This window comes from Salmo trutta, chromosome 3 (assembly GCF_901001165.1).
Source record: "Salmo trutta chromosome 3, fSalTru1.1, whole genome shotgun sequence".
NCBI lineage: Eukaryota > Metazoa > Chordata > Actinopteri > Salmoniformes > Salmonidae > Salmo > Salmo trutta.
Window position 1 is genome coordinate 66,033,734 of NC_042959.1, and position 18,757 is coordinate 66,052,490.

The 18,757-nt window shown below is 42.3% G+C and overlaps 1 protein-coding gene across 2 annotated transcripts; it reads left to right on the forward strand.

Annotated features, from left to right (window-relative positions):
• Nucleotides 1-4: 4 nt before the first annotated feature.
• LOC115184372 (cytoplasmic dynein 1 light intermediate chain 1-like) lies at nucleotides 5-17,544 on the forward strand. 2 transcript variants are annotated; one of them, XM_029745334.1, is made up of 13 exons: nucleotides 5-187; nucleotides 1,962-2,035; nucleotides 8,188-8,304; nucleotides 8,487-8,717; nucleotides 8,927-9,096; nucleotides 9,350-9,443; nucleotides 9,682-9,817; nucleotides 9,910-10,021; nucleotides 10,488-10,547; nucleotides 10,732-10,776; nucleotides 10,977-11,067; nucleotides 14,310-14,420; nucleotides 16,667-17,544. In XM_029745334.1, exons 1-13 carry the CDS (start codon nucleotides 33-35, stop codon nucleotides 16,741-16,743), a joined length of 1,473 nt encoding a protein of 490 aa, XP_029601194.1. In that variant the 5' UTR covers nucleotides 5-32; the 3' UTR covers nucleotides 16,744-17,544. The 2 variants fall into 2 exon arrangements, with proteins under 2 accessions (XP_029601194.1, XP_029601197.1); XM_029745337.1 differs by lacking the exon at nucleotides 5-187 and adding an exon at nucleotides 1,580-1,786.
• Nucleotides 17,545-18,757: the final 1,213 nt, after the last annotated feature.

Below are 18,757 nucleotides of genomic sequence, written 5' to 3' on the forward strand. Positions count from 1 at the left end.
ACCCAGACTACCACTTAATCATTCCAAGCATAATGTCTTCTCTGTCTCCCAGGCCTTTTGCATTGGAGGAGAGGAGAGGTTGCAGCCAGAAACTCCCAAGGCCATTCTATAGGGATCACAATCACGACATTCAGATCAAGAGTTTACCACCAAGTGGCCAACGTGATCAAATCTATGTCCACATCCTGTGCGTCTGAGACGTTAGATATATGATTTTGTAAGGTATTTTCAGATGTGACAAACAAGATTGGTTTATGGAAATGTTCGTCCTTAGGTTTCGATTCTAATTCTTGTTTCAATTAGCAACTGATGTTATTGTTAACTTGGCTTTGTCTTTTATTAAAATAGTCTTATTTTGCAGTTTTCATTTGTTTGGGCATTTGTTGGTAGATTCGCAAGGGGTAGGCTATATTTAACCAATAAGGTCCAAGGAGGTGTGGTATACAGCCAATATACCATGCCAAAGGGCTGTTCTTTTGTACGACACAACGCTGAGTGCCTGGATACAGCCCTTAGCAGTGACATATTGGCCATATACCACAAACCTCCAAGGTGCCTTATTGTTATTATAAACCAGTTACCAACATAAATATTACTGTAAATAAGAAATGTTGCATCATACCCGTAGATCAGGTCACGTTCCACTGCTTAGATGCTGCCAGATCTTACAACACCTAGATAGGTATTTTACCTTTCAGCTAACCACATATGTTATAGCAATCTGTCAGTCGATGACACAAGTCGATGGACACAGTCGACAGTCGATGACGTGGCATGCAACCATTGGTTGTTGCATGCAACGTCTAAGCAGTGGAAAGCAATCATACTGTCTGATATTCCACGGCTTTCAGCCAATCAGCATCCAGAATCCAAACTACCCAGTTTATAAATGTCTATATTAGTGAAAGGCTATATAAGGCTATAAGTCAAATTACTTCCTCTCATGCTTTCTCTTCCTTCATGGACACTTGTGCAAAAAAAATTACAATGTAATGAAAGCCATTTGAAAGTAAACATCCTCCATATTGTTTTCGCTCATCCTTTGCTTTCAGATCAGTGCAAATCAAGGAAAGGAGGCTAAGACACAGGAAAGGAGGCTAGGCTAGGACACCGGAAAGGAGGCTAGGCTAGGACATAGGAAAAGAGGTTAGGCTAGGTCACAGGAAAGGAGGCTAGGACACAGAGGTCTAGCACCAGCAGACACTCCGTGCCAGAGGATTGGTTTGCGTTCCAGGTCATCTTTTTTTGCAGTCACAGTTTGCTCCCATAAGATTGATGTATCTTATTATCATGTGGTTCCTGATCCTTTCTACAGTCCAGACGTTGTGAGTATGCTCATCTGCAAAAAAGATGACATACAAGTTGGAAGACAACTTGAAAGTAAGATGTATATTTCCAAAAATATATCAATGCAACTTTTCCCATTCTGAGCAGACACAGATTGTATGACTGCATCATTTAATCATTTATCATTTTGCACATACCCGTGTTTAAAATGTCTCTTTCACTCTGTGCATGGTGCTGCACAGGTTTGCTGCAAGTTGATTATTTTTAGATCAGTGATTCTGCGTGGCTTCCTTGTTTCAAATTTGAACTTGCCATGACCGCAGCGCTTATAAATGAGGGGATCTGGAACGCGCCCTTTATTACGCCAATTCAAACATCCGGGCACTTAATCCATTCAAGGTTGATAGAAGATGGCTTCGACAGTGAGAATTACGTCAACTGCAAATACACTAAATTCTATAGAAAATCAAACCAGCGACGAGGATGGCCATAATTTATGGTGAATATTGATCCTGAACTGTACAATAATATGGCTTAAGAAAGACTTGGCTCGCCTGTCAGAGCCACTTTGAATGGTTTTAGGGTTTGAAAGATCTGGTTCTAGGGAGTAGCGCATCTGAATGGCAGGGACACGGGTGCTTGGTATTTGTCTGATGTCATTGTCTCTCTTGCAGGTCCTCTATTTTGAGTGAGGTATCGACGCGTTCACGGTCAAAATTGCCGTCTGGGAAAAATGTTCTTATTATGGGTAAGCCTATTTAATTTTCAGCTTTCATTGTGTAATATTGGCACGGGATGGACCACCTTCTCTCTCCGCTCCTCCAGAGTGTGCTGGATGCTAGACAAGGAGTGCCTCACCACGCGTTCTGTATTCCATTACAATGTCAATAACAGACATTATTGGACCATTGTTGCGAGGTTTGAGAACCAATTGATTATTAACCGAATTATGGCAGTCTATTGTTGAATGAATGCATTTATAACAGCGCGGCCTATAATTGTCCAACAAAATATGGACAGTGTTTCATAGACGACTGAAAATGGCAATTTCTGCAGAAGGTCAGATCTAATCAGATCACATTGAAAGAGTGATTTATATTCAACACCTGCTAGTTTAATCTGTAAGAGAAATCCCTCAACAAGCAAATGAGATTACATATATTTATCTGGTCGAGTAGTGGTATACAGGGCCTTCAGAAAGTATTCACACCCCTTGACTTTTTCCACATTTTGTTGTTACAGCCTGAATTTAAAATGGATTAAATTGAAATGTGTTGGTCACTGGCCTAAACACAATACCCCATAATGTAACAGTGGAATTATGTTTTTTGAAATGTATCAAAAATGAAAAGCTGAAATGTCTTGAGTCAATAAGTTTTGGTGTAAAAATTTGCTTAACAAGTCACATAATAAGTTGCATGTAGTCACTCTGTGTGCAAAGTGTTTAACATGATTTTTGAATCTCCAACCCACACCTACAATTATCCCTCAGTCGAGCAGCGAATTTCAAACACAGATTCAAACACAAAGACCATGGAGGTTTTCCTATTCCGAAAGCAGACATTGAATATCCCCTTGAAACATGGTGAAGTTCTTTATTACTGGATGATGGATGATACACCCAGTCACTACAAAGATACAGGCGTCCTTCCTAACTCAGTGATGGTAAATTCGGCTCTTTTTACTCACTCAGATCTTTCATTTGTTCAGTCAAATGAATGAATCTTTTGACTCATTTTGTTCATTTGAGTCAGTAAGATCCAATTTATGCTTGATCCAAAATATGGTCGGAGGAGCCCAATGGATGGTGTGACTCAAATACGGAAATTCTGGAGGGTGAGCTCGGTACCGCATCGCCGTGCTCCTCTCAGATTTTGTAATAATGTGGATGGCTCCGCATTGACGTGATTGGCCGACGGTAGGTGAGGGCGATAAGTCCTGTGTATACACAAACTCACATCCATAACAACAGCTCTGCGGCAAACGATGAACTGAAGACTGTCATTCACAGTAGGGGGCTTATTGGAGCTGTCATTTGTGACTGAGACTTGTAAATGTGTGCTTTTAAACAATGTACATTTTGTTAATTGGTAGGCATACAAATGACATTATTTCTGGATACATTTGAAACGAGGTCCATCTAGCTGTGGCTGCTACCGGACTAGATTGTGAACGTCTCTTGGCGGAATGCATTGCTTGACTGCCGTGAGAGTTCAGTCGTTCACGAACTGCAGCCGACCAAACGATTCGTTCTCAAGTTGGAGTTTGCTGAGCAGAGGCTGTGTATGGTTTGGTTCTACTAAGCTGTGTCCATTTTAACATTAAATCAATTAAATGCAGTCATTCATGCACCATACGACCAATGATCAGTTCTAGACATGTCTGTCTTCTCTATGCTCATGATGTATTTCCCTGTGCAAATATCACGGACAGTTGGGGCTCGGGGCACGTCTCTGGAGCTGCTGAGCCGGAGGAGTGTGTATGAAAGGCGCTGCTTGGTCATTCCGACGTCTGCATTGGCCATGCAGCATTTACGATGACACGGCCTCTGCAGAAGTCAGGGCGTTCATACTTCTTGAGCTTCGCCGAGCAGCACAGAGCTGTTGTGAAGGAAGTTGTCAAGGAAGTGAGTTTGTGTTTATACAGGACCTCCCACCCTCGCCTATCGTCAAACAATCATGTCAATGCGGAGCTACAGTTGAAGTCGGAAGTTTACATACACCTTAGCCAAAGACATTTAAACGCAGTTTTTCACAATTCCTGACATTTTAATCCAAGTAAAAATTCCCTGTTTAGGTCAGTTAGGATCACCACTTTATTTTAAGAATGTGAAATGTCAGAATAACAGTAGAGAGAATTATTTATTTCAGCTTTTATTTCTTTCATAACATTCCCAGTGGGTCAGAAGTTTACATACTCAATTAGTATTTGGTAGCATTGCCTTTTAATTGTTTTTACTTGGGTCAAACGTTTCGGGTAGCCTTCCACAAGCTTCCCACAATAACTTGGGTGAATTTTGGCCCATTCCTCCTGACAGAGCTGGTATAACTGAGTCAGGTTTGTAGGCCTCCTTGTTCGCACACGCTTTTTCAGTTCTGCCCACAGATTTTCTATGGGATTGAGGTCAGGGCTTTGTGATGGCCACCCCAATACCTTGACTTTGTTGTCCTTAAGCCAATTTGCCACAACTTTGGAAGTATGCTTGGGGTCATTGTCCATTTGGAAGACCCATTTGCGACCAAGCTTTAACTTCCTGACTGATGTCTTGAAATGTTGCTTCAATATGTCCACATAATTTTCCTTCCTCATGATGTCATCTATTTGGTGAAGTGCACCTGTCTCTCCTGCAGCAAAGCACCCCCACAACATGATGCTGCCACCCCTGTGCTTCATGGTTGGGATGGTGTTCTTCGGCTTCCAAGCCTCCCCCTTTTTCCTCCAAACATAATGATGGTCATTTTGGCCAAACAGTTGTATTTTTGTTTCATCAGACCAGAGGACATTTCTCCAAAAAGTACAATCTTTGTCCCCATGTGCAGTTGCAAACCGTAGTCTCGCTTTTTTATGGCAGTTTTGGAGCAGTGGCTTCTTCTTTGCTGAGTGGCCTTTTCAGGTTATGTTGATATAGGACTCGTTTTACTATGAATATAGATACTTTTGTACCTGTTTTCTCCAGCATCTTCACAAGATCCTTTGCTGTTGTTCTGGGATTGATTTGCACTTTTCGCACCAAAGTACGTTCATCTCTAGGATACAGAATGTGTCTCCTTCCTGAGCGGTATGACGGCTGCGTGGTCCCATGGTGTTTATACTTGCATACTATTGTTTGCACAGATGAACGTGGTACTTTCAGGCATTTGGAAATTGCTCCCAAGGATGAACCACACTTGTGGAGGTCTACAATTTGTTTTCTGAGGTCTTGGCTGATTTCTTTTGATTTTCCCATGATGTCAAGCAAAGAGACAATGAGTTTGAAGGTAGGCCTTGAAATACATCCACAGGTACACCTCCAATTGACTCAAATGTTGTCAATTAGCCTATCAGAAGCTTCTAAAGCCATGACATACTTTTCTGGAATTTTTCAAGCTGTTTAAAGGCACAGTCAATTTAGTGTATGTAAACTTCTTACCCACTGGAATTGTGATACAGTGAAATAATCTGTCTGTAAACAATTGTTGGAAAAATTTGGGAGGCGCACAGCGACGCGGTATGGAGCTCAATTTGGTCTCTGTGTGCCTCCGAAGGCTCCGCAATTGTGTCAAACCATCCATACAGCGCCTCCAACCACATTTTGGATCAAGCATGAATTGGCTCTTAAAACCTGTTAGAGCGGAACGCCTCACCAATATCCAATGGTAGAGCGTGGCGCGAAATACAAATGCCTTAAATGCTATAACTTCAATTTCTCAACATATGACTATTTTACACCATTTTGAAGACAAGACTCTCGTTAATCTAACCACATTGTCCGATTTCAAAAAGGCTTTACAGCGAAAGCAAAACATTAGATTATGTCAGGAGAGTACCCTGCCAAAATAAATCACACAGCCATTTTCAAAGCAAGCATATATGTCACAAAAACCAAAACCACAGCTAAATGCAGCACTAACCTTTGATGATCTTCATCAGATGACACTCCTAGGACATTGTTATACAATACATGCATGTTTTGTTCAATCAAGTTCATATTTATATAAAAAACATTTTTACATTAGCATGTAATGTTCAGAACTAGCATACCCACTGCAAACTTCCGGTGAATTTACTAAATTACTCACGATTAATGTTCACAAAATACCTAACAATTATTTTAAGAATTATAGATACAGAACTCCTTTATGCAATCGCGGTGTCAGATTTTAAAATAGCTTTTCGGCGAAAGCACATTTTGCAATATTCTTAGTAGATAGCTCGGCCATCACAGGCTAGCTAATTTGACACCCACCAAGTTTGGTGCTCACCAAACTCAGATTTACTATAAGAAAAATTGGATTACCTTTGTTGTTCTTCGTCAGAATGCACTCCCAGGACTTCTACTTCAACAACAAATGTTGTTTTGGTTCCAAATAATCCATAGTTATATCCAAATAGCTCCGTTTTGTTCGTGCGTTCATGTCAGTATCCGAAGGGTGACGCGCGGGCGCATTTCGTGACAAATTTCGAAATATTCCATTACCGTACTTCGAAGCATGTCAAACGCTGTTTAAAATACATTTTTATGCTATTTTTCTCGTAAAATAACGATAATATTCCAACCGGCGACGTTATATTCATTCATAGAATGAAAGAAAAACATGGAGTCATCTCGTGCAAGCGCACTCCACTGTCATTGTTCCCTGCCTGACCACTCACAAAAACTCCTGCTGTTTTTCGCCCAGAGACTGCAGAGACGTCATTCTGCTTTCTGGCGCCTTCTGAGAGCCAATGGAAGCCTTAGAAAATGTCACGTTACAGCAGAGATGCTGTTTTTTTGATAGTGATGCCCTAGAAGGAGAACAAATTGTCAGACAGGGCACTTCCTGTATGGAATCTTCTCATGTTTTGGCCTGCCATATGAGTTCTGTTATACTCACAGACACCATTCAAACAGTTTTAGAAACTTTAGAGTTTTCTATCCAAATCGACAAATGTATATGCATATTCTAGTTTCTGGGCAGGAGTAGTAACCAGATTAAATCGGGTACGTTTTTTTATCCTGCCGTGAAAATACTGCCCCCTATCCCAAACAGGTTAATCCTGCTGTTGGACTGACTAATTGCGGCCAGCACTAGAAGGTCAAACGAACAACTAGGAGCCAATTTATGCCTTTTTAAATGAACGAGTCACTCAGAAAACATATCATGACTCTCGAGTCAGTAAAAAGAGTTGTTCAAAAATAACAGATTGTTTGCAAACTGCACATCATTAGAAGGAAACCGGTCAGGGATTTCACCATGAGGCCAATGTTGACTTTAAAACAGTTAGAGTTTAATGGCATCAACAACATTGAAGTTACTCCATTATACTAACCTAATTGACAGAGTGAAAAAAGGGAGCCTGTACATAATAACAATATTCCAAAACATGCATTATGTTTGCAATAATGCACTGTTTGGGGCAAATCCAACACAACACTGAGTACCACTCTTCATATTTTCAAGCATAGCAGTGGCTGCATCATGTTATGGGTATGCTTGTCATTGGCAAGGACTAGGGAGTTTTCTTTATGATAAAGATAAATGTAATAGAGCTAAGCAGTGGCAAAATCCTGGAGGAAAACCTGGTTCAGTCTCCTTTCCAGCAGACACTGGAAGATGGTCACCTTTCAGCAGGACAATAACCTAAAACACAAGGCCAAATATACACTGGAGTTGCTTACCAAGATGACATTGAATGTTCCTGAGTGGCATAGTTACAGTATTGACTTAAAAACATCTATGGCAAGACTTGAAAATGGCTGTCTAGAAATGATCAACAATCAACTTGACAGAAAAAATCTATGCAATCCAGGTGTGAAAGATTCGCTCACTGCTGTAATCGCTGCCAAAGGTGATTCTAACATATATTCAACCCGCTGAGTCATCTAATCAAGAGTTTCATTTATTTATATATATTTTATTTGACAAATGTTAGAATTTTCCACTTTGACATTACAGAATATTTTGTGTAGATTGTTTACAAAAAAATGTCAATTACATCCATTTTAATCCCACTTTGTGACAACAAAATGTGGAAAAAGGTGAAGGGGTATGAATATTTTCTGAAGGTATTGTATTGGCCCTGCATATAGGCCTAGAGCAGTGGCCACAGCAGGCAACTGACCTACAGGCCTAATGTAGGCTACAGTAGGCTATAACAGATTTGAATGATTTTGCTTAGCATGCAGTTTACCTGCACGTATGTGTTTCATGTATGCTACAGGTGAGACGGGGGCAGGTAAGACCACTCTCATAGCCAAACTGCAGGGAGTTGAAGAATACATGAAAGGCAGAGGACTGGAGTACCTGTACTTTAACGTTCACGATGATGACATCGATGGTAAGTGTCTTTTTGGACATAATGAGAATACAAAGATGATCACGTTTGATGATTTGTTTTAGTTTATAATATAACTCTGGCTTCAGTGTATGATGGGTCAGTAGCGATCAATAGGATAGCCTGGTACAATTTCTCCTTTTTGGTGTGATTTGACCCCAAACTGTGTGTGTGTGTCTGTGCAGATCATGCTATGTGTAATGCATGGATTCTGGACGGTGACCTGTACCACAAAGGCCTCCAGCAGTTTGCTGTGTGTGGGGAGAACCTGGCCGACACTATGGCCCTGCTGGTAGTGGACATGTCCAGGCCGTGGACGGTGCTGGACTCTCTGCAGAAGTGGGCCAGTGTGCTACGAGAACACATCGACAAGCTCAGAGTCAACCCAGAGACACTGAGGGACATGGAACAGAGATGTATGCCTATGAATCTGAGAGAGAGACGTTCTTACTTTATAACATTAAAGACTGAAATAACTACTTCAACAGTATTTCTTTAACTTTGATTAGCCATGAGATGTAAACTATAAAGTTAATCGAGATGATGAATTGTTCTGAGTTTGAATTATAAAGGGCAAAATAGCACTCTAAAACGGAATCTCTTCCACCCTCTCCCCTACCGCTAGTGGTCCGACAGTTCCAGGAGTACACAGAGCCAGGGGGCGACCACAGCGCCTCTCCCAAGAGGAGGAACCCCGTGGCTGGGGAGGCTGAGGAGGAGTGTGTGGTGCTCCCCTTGGGAGAGAACACACTCACACACAACCTGGGCGTGCCTGTTATGGTGGTGTGTACAAAGGTAAGGTGGGCAAACCTCTGGCATTAGGGAAATAAATGAAGTTGCCTTGTTAACTCAACATATCAAAGGATACTTTGTGGCGTTGGTATGGTTACTTTATTCATACATGTGTATAAAGGATGGAAAATCTGTCATTTTGTTTTACACTTTCTCATTTCCTCCGCTTTCAATTTCTTTTTCATTCTTGTCTTGTGTGACTTACCTTCTCTCTCTCAGTATTCTCTTTCCCTCTCTTCACTTCCCTCCTTTGCAGTGTGACACGTTTCTCAGTCTAGAGAAAGAGCATGACTACCGGGAAGAACACTTTGACTTCATCCAGTCTCACATCCGACACTTCTGCTTGCAGTGTATCCTTCTGCCTCACCGACTGATCTAAGAGTTGGCATTCCACTGGCGTTATTCTTTCAAACTAATATATTTTCATATTTTCTTAGATGTACCAACAATGTGCAGGCACCAGTTTCAGGTTTTTCTTTCTTGTGTGAAGTGAGCATGGTTTTTCTTAGCTAGCTAGTAAAGGGGTTTTTAAGATATCGTTGGCCATTCTAGCAATAATACTATCCTTGACAAGTAGTGGCCTCTCAGATGGCGCAGCGCTGCTATACACGTCAATGAAGGAAAACAAAAACATAGACCTATTGTATAAATACCTGGTCCATAGATTATACGGGTTTCCCTTTGACCTGCCGGCCCAGGTGGTGGACAAAGACTCAGTATTCATGTAAGTGTGACTCAGTGTTCTCACTAATGAAACATTTAGCCCTTTTCTCATGTGCTGTTGACAATGTGCTTTTGTGGTTCATTGTCTTCCAGCCCATCAGGATGGGATAATGAAAAAAAGGTTTCCATTTTATATGAAAACTTTCAGTCGTTGAAAAGGGAAGACAAGTTTGAGGAGGTTATCGTCCAGCCTCCTGTTAGAAAGGTAATATCACTCCCAGATCTTCTTGTTTTTGGCACAGATATGAAGTATTAGAAACAAGTGTAATTGAACAGACCTTTTAACTGACCTACACTCTAGGGGTAGTATCTTGGAGTTGATTGAAATTGTGACTGAATCCAAAATCCTTAGCCCTGATCAGGGTCAAAGGTTACTACTGGCATGCAGGGTTGGTGCTGTGCCTGGGTGGACTGGGGGATTCTGGGTGTTTGCTCTCTCTCCAGTCCTCTCCTCTGGTCTTTAATGGGCCCCGGGATGAGTACCATAATCTCAAAGAACATCAGATTACCAGGATGAGCCTGCCTGCACTCAGATTACAGTGCCAAGGCCAGGCAAATATGTACTTAATCGGATGGACACTAAACTAACACATTAGGAAGACTTGCATGTCATTTTGTGGAGAAAGGTATATAGGTATGTGTTTGTTTATAATGTTTAGTTTTTTGTGCAGTTTGTACATGAAAAGGAACTAGGTGTGGAGGATGACCAAGTGTTTCTCCTAAAGCTTCAGGTAAGTGAGAATGTACAGCTGGTATGACCCAAAACTTACTTTGATAATATTGCATAATGCTAATCTGACATCAGCTGTGATAAGTTTATTTCTGCCAGTTGCCATATGAATTAGGTTAGTCGTATTAAGGGCTTCAGACTCTATCTGGACTCTCACTGACATGCTCTGTGTTGTCTATTAACAGACCCTGTTGTCTAAGCAGCCCCCAGCGGCAGCAGGCAGACCAGTGGTAAGTGTCTGGGGACACATGCTACTGTAAAGGACCTAAAGAGTTCATGTAAATCTTCTGATATATGCAATTAATGATCCTCTACTCCTTCTTCTGTTCCTGTCTCTTCTCTTTCTCTCCCCTCCTTTCTCATCCTCTCTCTTCTTCTCTCTACTGTTCCTGTATCATCCCTCCTTCATTCCTCCTCCTTTTCATCTCAGGACACCACAAACAGAGCACCCACTGGCTCTCCTCGGGTGTCAAACCGCTCGGCAACAGCAAACGTGGCCAATGTGATGCCCATGCAACCAGGTACTGAGACCATAGATCCCCGATAACTCATTCTACTAAAATGACAAAGATTAGCTTTGGCACCAGTATAAAGTTTGCACCTACTGTGCATTTGGAAAGTCTTCAGACCCTTGACTTTTTACACATTTTGTTACATTGCAGCCTAATTCTAAAATGGATTAAAAAACATGTAATCATAATTAATCTACACACAATACCCCATAATGACAGCAAAAACATGTTTGTAGAAGTTTTTGCCAATGTATATGTCGTGTCTTTGGCTATGCCGGATTAAGTGATATGACATGCTAACTTATAAAATTATTTCTCTGTAATTAATATTACCTGATTAAGCTAATCATGTAAATGTAATTAACTAGAAAGTCGGGGCACCACAGAAGAACGTTTATAGAGCTGTTATCTTCTGAATAAACTCTTAAAATACTTAGTAATATTTTACATCGATAGCAGTCAATATTAACCCTTATCTTATTTTCAGTCTCATCATGAAAGTTGTAAATTCTTGGTTATCTTCACAAACCCTGGCTAACAAGTTGAATCAGCAATACAAAATTGGGTTTAATTATTTATTTACTAAATACCTAACTAATCACACAGAATTACAAATACACAGAATACAATGATGTCGTACAGAAAACGTCCTGGTGAACGGAGCCTGTATCATGGCTGGTTACACAAAGGAAAAGGGGGTTGGGCTTGAATGAAAGAGCGGGAAGATTTAGGAACACAGAAACAGCAGCTATGCTATCGTAAATACATTATCTTATGCATTCTAAATTACCGCCCATTTGGAAAAGGAAAATGCAATAAATATTTACTCTGAGCTGCGCTTCGGTAGATTGGTCGTAGATGCTGGCCGGGTTGGCCAACAGATCTTCCTGTAGTGTGGAAGAATGTCAATGGTGGTGGTATCTTCGTCTGGTTGTTAGACTGGATCCGTCGTCCGTCCTTTCCCAGCCCACGTTAGCAGGGCTAACTCAACGGCTAGGAAGTATCACTTCTGTAGTGAATAAGCTCAAAGTTCATACCAGTTCATACCATAGCTCACGCCGAGGTTGGCTTAGTTCTGTTCTTGATATGTGTCTGTCCTTCTAACGTAGAGGCTGCAGTCCTCACGTACTGGAACCCCTGAATGTATTTTCGTCAAAGACTTATATAGTGGAGAGGAGGGAAGGAGGTGTTTCATCGTTTATAACCCCATGTCTCTTCACACTGTTGGCCACTGATCGGGCAGGGCCCTTTCCTTATGAAAACCCAATTCTCTCATTTGGAAGCTAAAATTACATTTAATCTCCTAACAAACAATTTCAATACCAAACATTTCAATTGCATAACAATTCCATGTGACTGTGATAACTAGAGGGTGTATACTTTCTGAGGTGCAGTTTATGTCGTCCTGTCATCAATCATAATGTCTCAGATAACAATGAACTGACATACCTACTCATTACGTTATCAAGCATATTTCCAACTGGTTTTATTATCAAAAGATGGTTCCTTTTCCCCATTTGTTTGATGTTCCCAGACTCTCTATATTTAACACAGGCTATTCAAGTCCTTCAGTAGGGTCAGAGAGAGAGGGGAAGGGGGAAAGGTATTTATGGGGGGTCATAAACCTTACCCACAGGCCAACGTCATGACATATATAAATAAAACGGAATTATCACATTTACATAAGTATTCAGATCCTTTTCTCAGTACTTTGTTGAAGCACCTTTGGCAGCGATTACAGCCTCGAGTCTTCTTGAGTATGACGCTTCAAGCTTGGCACACCTGTATTTGGGGAGTTTCTCCCATTCTTCTCTGCAGATCCTCTCAAGTTCTGTCAGGTTGGATGGGGAGCGTTGCTGCACAGCTATTTTTAGGTATCTTCAGAGATGTTCGATAGGGTTCATGTCCGGGCTCTGGCTGGGCCACTCAAGGACATGTAGAGTGTCCTTGAGTGGAACCAGAGACTTGTACCCAAACCACTCCTGCATTTGTCTTGGCTGTGTGCTTAGGGTTGTTGTCCTGTTGGAAGGTGAACCTTCGCCCCAGTCTGAGGTCCTGAGCGCTCTGGAGCAGGTTTTCATCAAGGATCTCTCTGTACTTTGCTCCGTTCATCTTTCCCTCGATCCTGACTAGTCTCTCCGTCCCTGCTGCTGAAAAACAACCCCACAGCATGATACTGCCACCGCCATGCTTCACTGTAGGTATGGTACCAGGATTCTTCCAGATGTGATGCTTGGCATTCAGGCCAAAGAATTCAATCTTAGTTTCATCAGACCAGAGAATCTTGTTCCTCATGGTCTGAGAGTCCTTTAGGTGCCTTTTGGTAAACTCCAAGTGGGCTGTCATGTGCCTTTTACTGAGTGGCTTCCGTCTGGCCACTCTACCATAAAGGCCTGATTGGTGGAGTGCTGCAGAGATGGTTGTTCTTCTGAAAGGTTCTCCCATCTCCACAGAGGAACTCTAGAGCTCTGTCAGTCACCATCGGGTTCTTGGTCACCTCCCTGAACAAGGCCCTTCTCACCCGATTGTTCAGTTTGGCCTGGCGGTCAGCTCTAGGAAGAGTCTTGGTGGTTCCAAACTTCTTCCGTTTAAGAATGATAGATGCCACTGTGTTCTTGGGGACCTTCAATGCTGCAGAAATGTTTTGGTAAACTTCCCCAGATCTGTGCCTCAACACAATCCTGTCTCGGAGCTCTACGGACAATTCCTTCGACCTCATGGCTTGATTTTTTTTTTCTCTGACATGCAATGTCAACTGTGGGAGCTTTATATAGACGGGTGTCTGCCTTTCCAAATCATGTCCAATCATCAATTTAATTTACCACAGGTGGACTCCAATCAAGTTGTAGAAACATCTCAAGGATGATCAATGAAAACAAGATGCACCCGAGCTCAATTTCGAGTCTCATAGCAAAGGGTCTGAATACCTATGTAAATAAGGTATTTCTGTTTTTAATGTTGATTACATTTGTGAAAAATTCTAAAAACCAGTTTTCACTTTGTTATTATGGGATGTTGTGTGTAGCTTGATGAGGATTTGTTTTATTCAAGCCCATTTAAAATAAGGCTGTAACGAAACAAAATGTGGAAAAGGGGTCTGAATACTTTCTGAATGCGCTGTATATTTTGTACATAGGGAATATACCATTAGCCTAACTGTTAGTTTTTTAAACAATACCTGCCAACCTTGCCTGTGCAAGTTCGCTGAGTAACTGTGATGTTTTGTCTCTTTGTTATCGCTGTGCCATTAGGCGGGCAGACCAGCGAGGGCGTGCTGGCTAACTTCTTCAACAGTCTGTTGAGCAAGAAGACCGGGGAAGGGGGTGGGGCCAACAACACGCCCAGAACAGTCCGGAAGTCAGGTACTGCTCCACACATGGAAGATCTGGAACTCTTTTGTCATACACCTTCTAGTAAAGTTCTAAGGAGCACAGTGACAGGTATTCTTCCCCAAATTTCCACAGAAAGACAGGACTTGAAATATAAAACATCCATTCTGTCATCTCACTGGTTGTTTAGGTGCACTGTGCACGTGTGTCCTGTCCCCCTGATCTCTCCTTTATTAGACTCTCTCACTCCTTCCGTTGTCTTTACCAGCGGTTCTAAACCTCAGTAACTAAGCTCATGAGGCATTTACAAGTTATATTCTTCAAGAGTTGTTGGTGTAATAGAGAATTTCCATGGGAACCAGAAGTCATTGATCAAATCAATCAGAAATCAATCCGATTTAATACAAGTTGCAACAGGGAGACAACCTCCAGCATGGAACATTTCCAACTGGCCTTCTCTAAGCAGGCCCTATGTTCTAATCTCACAACACCAGTGTTCTGTGAACACCCGCCGAGAGTCTTGTAGGAAGTCACCGCATCATCTGCTAGTGCTACAGAATCACAGAATACAATAACAATCAGTGTCCTTGTACCTCCAGTCTGGCATCAATCACTATCAACAGATATGAGCACAATCCATAACATTCAGTATCAAGTCTAGTGACCAGCAACCCATACACAATGTGTCCCAAATAAAACACTCTAAATCATGTGTATTACATGAAGGGAGAACATATAAATAAGTATTGTGGTAATATGAACTTTATTCATCTGAAATATTCCCATTACAAATGGCTACATATCAACACAAGTTCAGAGATGGATGGATGTACCAATCTTACACGGAGCAAAATATAAAAAACAACATGCAACAATTTAAAAGATTTTACAGAGTTACAGTTCATAAAAGGAAATCAGGCAATTGAAAAACTAATTATCCCCAAATCTATGGATTTCACAACTGGGGATACAGATATACTTCTGTTGTTCACAGATACCTTTTTTTTTTTTTAAGTAGTGGTGTGGATCAGAACCAGTCAGTATCTGGTGTGACCACCATTTGCCTCATGCAACGTGACACATCTCATTCGCATAGAGTTGATCAGGGTGTTGATTGTGGAATGTTGTCCCACTCCTCTTCAATGGCTGTGTGAACTGGAACACGGTGTTGTACATGTTGATTCAGAGCATCCCAAACATGCTCAATGGGTGACATGTCTGGTGAGTACGCAGGCCAATGTGTCTGTACGTCCAACCAGCCTCACATGTGCAGGTCCTGGGCTGGCGTGGTTACACGTGGGCTGGCGTGGTTACACGTGGGCTGGCGTGGTTACACGTGGGCTGGCGTGGTTACACGTGGGCTGGCGTGGTTACACGTGGGCTGGCGTGGTTACACGTGGGCTGGCGTGGTTACACGTGGGCTGCGGTTGTGAGGCTGGTTGGACATACACACATTTTCTAAAATGAGGTTAAATTCTCTGGAAACAGCTCTGGTGGACATTCCAACTCTTTACATGTTGTGTTTATATTTTTGTTCAGTATAGATTGGCCCCTTTTTTTTAAAGTAGTTAATAGTTCTGTCCTAAATTATCCTTTTTTGTTTATGCTGGTTTTCAGTCCACCTTCTTTTAATAATCATGACGTAATCTAGAATTTTCTAATGATGTGGATGGTAGATCAACTGATCATAACTGAGTTCTCAATATGGATTGTATTTTAGAGCCCCTTGCCTGTCGTGTGTGTGTGTGTGTGTGTGTTAGTGGATGCTGGCCCCGCTAAGGTCGGTGTATCATGTAACTCTCCTGCATGCGTTCATATTCACGGAGCATGCTCACTCTGCCATATTACCATTGAACAAACCCTTATTTTATGTTGTACTTGGTCAATTAGACCGAACGGCCTGTTTCCCTGCCCTCGTGTTGCCTTATTTGAATGCCTGAGCACACAGAGCCTGCCTGGCCCAAATGAGTGTCTGGGTGCTCCATCGGCTCCCCAGCCGTCAGACAGGTCTGCCACTAACGGACAGCACAGAGCTCATATCCTCCATATCCTCTCTGGTTGTAGACATGTATCTGGGTCTTCAAGGCCTTAGTAGTTGGTTACAACTCATTTCTTTGTTTTCAGAATTTGATGTATAGTTTGTTTCAAATGTGTTTTATTTGTCATATTCAAATGCTGCCACAAAGAGAGTACAACTGCAGACTGATCTTTGTCCCAATACTAGTAATTGGGTGAAAGTGTATTTTTAACACCTACACCTATTTTGTAAACTCTTCCAGCGTCAAAGGTGGGACTAGACGGTGAGCCAGAGGCATCCTCCCCAACCTCACCCCCAGCCGACATGGAGGAGTCCTGAACCCCCTAACCCTCCCTGCCACCCAACACGCACACACACTCGCTGGGTCCTCTCCCTCTTTAGACCCTCGACTGTCAGATGGATCAGAAGCTGGACTGGAAACAGAACAGAGCGGTCTTGGAGCGGTTGCTGTGAGACCGAGCCTTGCATGCCAACCCGTTGAAACACCACCAAAGCAAAATGACACGGACTTACTGAAAACCATCAATACATAGAAGATAAGCTCACAGGATATTGGAGGGAAATGGAGTAAGTCTGACTCGTTGTTGCTTTCTTTTAGAGCAACATTAAAATGAGAGGAACCGGATGTCTTGCGTGTGGTCTTGAAGCCACTGTGGCAAGTGCACATCCTTGATGTCACTCTGAACACTGGCTGTCTGCGAGGATGTTTTCAAAGTGGAGGAGATTGATGTTTTCCATTTGTGGAGATGGGTCTTTGGTAGACACCAGTTCCATTGTTACATGATGTCATAATGCACTGGAACGCTGATGGATGAAGACTGCTGTACAATCAGGCAGAATGATTGAAATAGTGTTTTAATGCTTATAATGGTCATAATCAAGGGTTCTGTTAGAACTCCAGAGTCAAGGATGATGCTCTAAAACCAGGGAAATGAATTGGTATTTTCTTTTTACTTGTGTGTTCATTTGCTTGGTTTGGATTAGGTAATAGGCAGACCACAGGAGTGTTTTATTGGCATAGGGGAATCATCTATCACAATCTTAAAGTAGTCAAGTTGTCATTAACTATTCAACTGTTAAATCTGCCATCATTCAATAAAGCTGTATTACTAATCAGAACTCTGCTTTGTTCTGTTTCTTTATGCCTACGGTACCTCTTGCATGGTGCAATAGCCAATGGAATTGTATGACTTCCACCACTATTATTGAGTCGTATCCTGGTGCTGGCCGGGAAGTCTGAAAGACGAAAAGGAGACAAGGAGGTCGCAGAACGGGGTGCTAAGAAAATCATCGTCGTTCAGTTTCAAATAGGGAGAAGATCTTGATGAAATCCAGTGGAGGTGGTAGAGCAACACTGGGCTGTGATTGGAGGTTAGGATTGAGTGAGGAAGTAGGAGAGGTTGTGTCTGCTAAAGTTCTTTGTGATGGAAGTTTGGTGGTGGTGTGTTTCAATGTTAAACAGTATGAGCAGGTATGTAAACGTGTGGTTGATAGTAGCATGCTGGATCAAACTGGACGGCAGTGGGTGAAGGGAGTTATTACAGGAGTTCCAGAAAGTGTTAACATGCAAGAAATAAAGGACCACTTGAAGGTAGGCTCTCTTATTGAGGCAAAGCACCTCCAGATGAGATGGAACATGAGATGGAACATGGTGGATAGCTTGTCAGTGCTACTATTGGTATTGCCAGGGACAGTTAGGGTTGGGTATATGAGTTACTATGTGTAACATATGTTCCGACACCATTGCGTTGCTGTAACTGCCAAAGGTTTGGGCATGTGGCTGTGGTGTGTAAAGACAAAAGGAGATGTGCAAGGTGTGGGGGAGAACATACATACTGTATGTGGAGACGGGGTCCAGTTAAAGTGCTGTAACTGTGGGGGGTGGGGGGTGGTGGGGTGGGGGCCCATATTGTGGCGTATGGGGGTTGTTCAGTGGTGTAAAGACAGGTGGAAGTGTGAGCGTAACATCTCGTATGCAGAAGCAGTGAAGGTAGTTCACGCAGAAACAATTGAGGCACTGATGAGAGCAGGTATTCCAGGGCAGATTAGGATGCAGGTTGGGCCTGATGTAGAGAGCAGGTATTCCAGAGCAGATTGGGATGTAGGTTGGGCCTGATGTAGAGAGCAGAATGGGGGAGAACACAAGACTGGTAGGAGACATGAGGAAGGTTGTTACAGTTGTGACAGCAGCACTCAATTGCACAGAAAAATGACAATCCATGACTAAGCCGATACAGATCATAGTGGAGCAGGCAGTGAGGCATCTTGGGATCACAGGACTGACAGGGGAAAATGTACAGGATGACCTCAATAAGATTGAGAATCAGTCCAG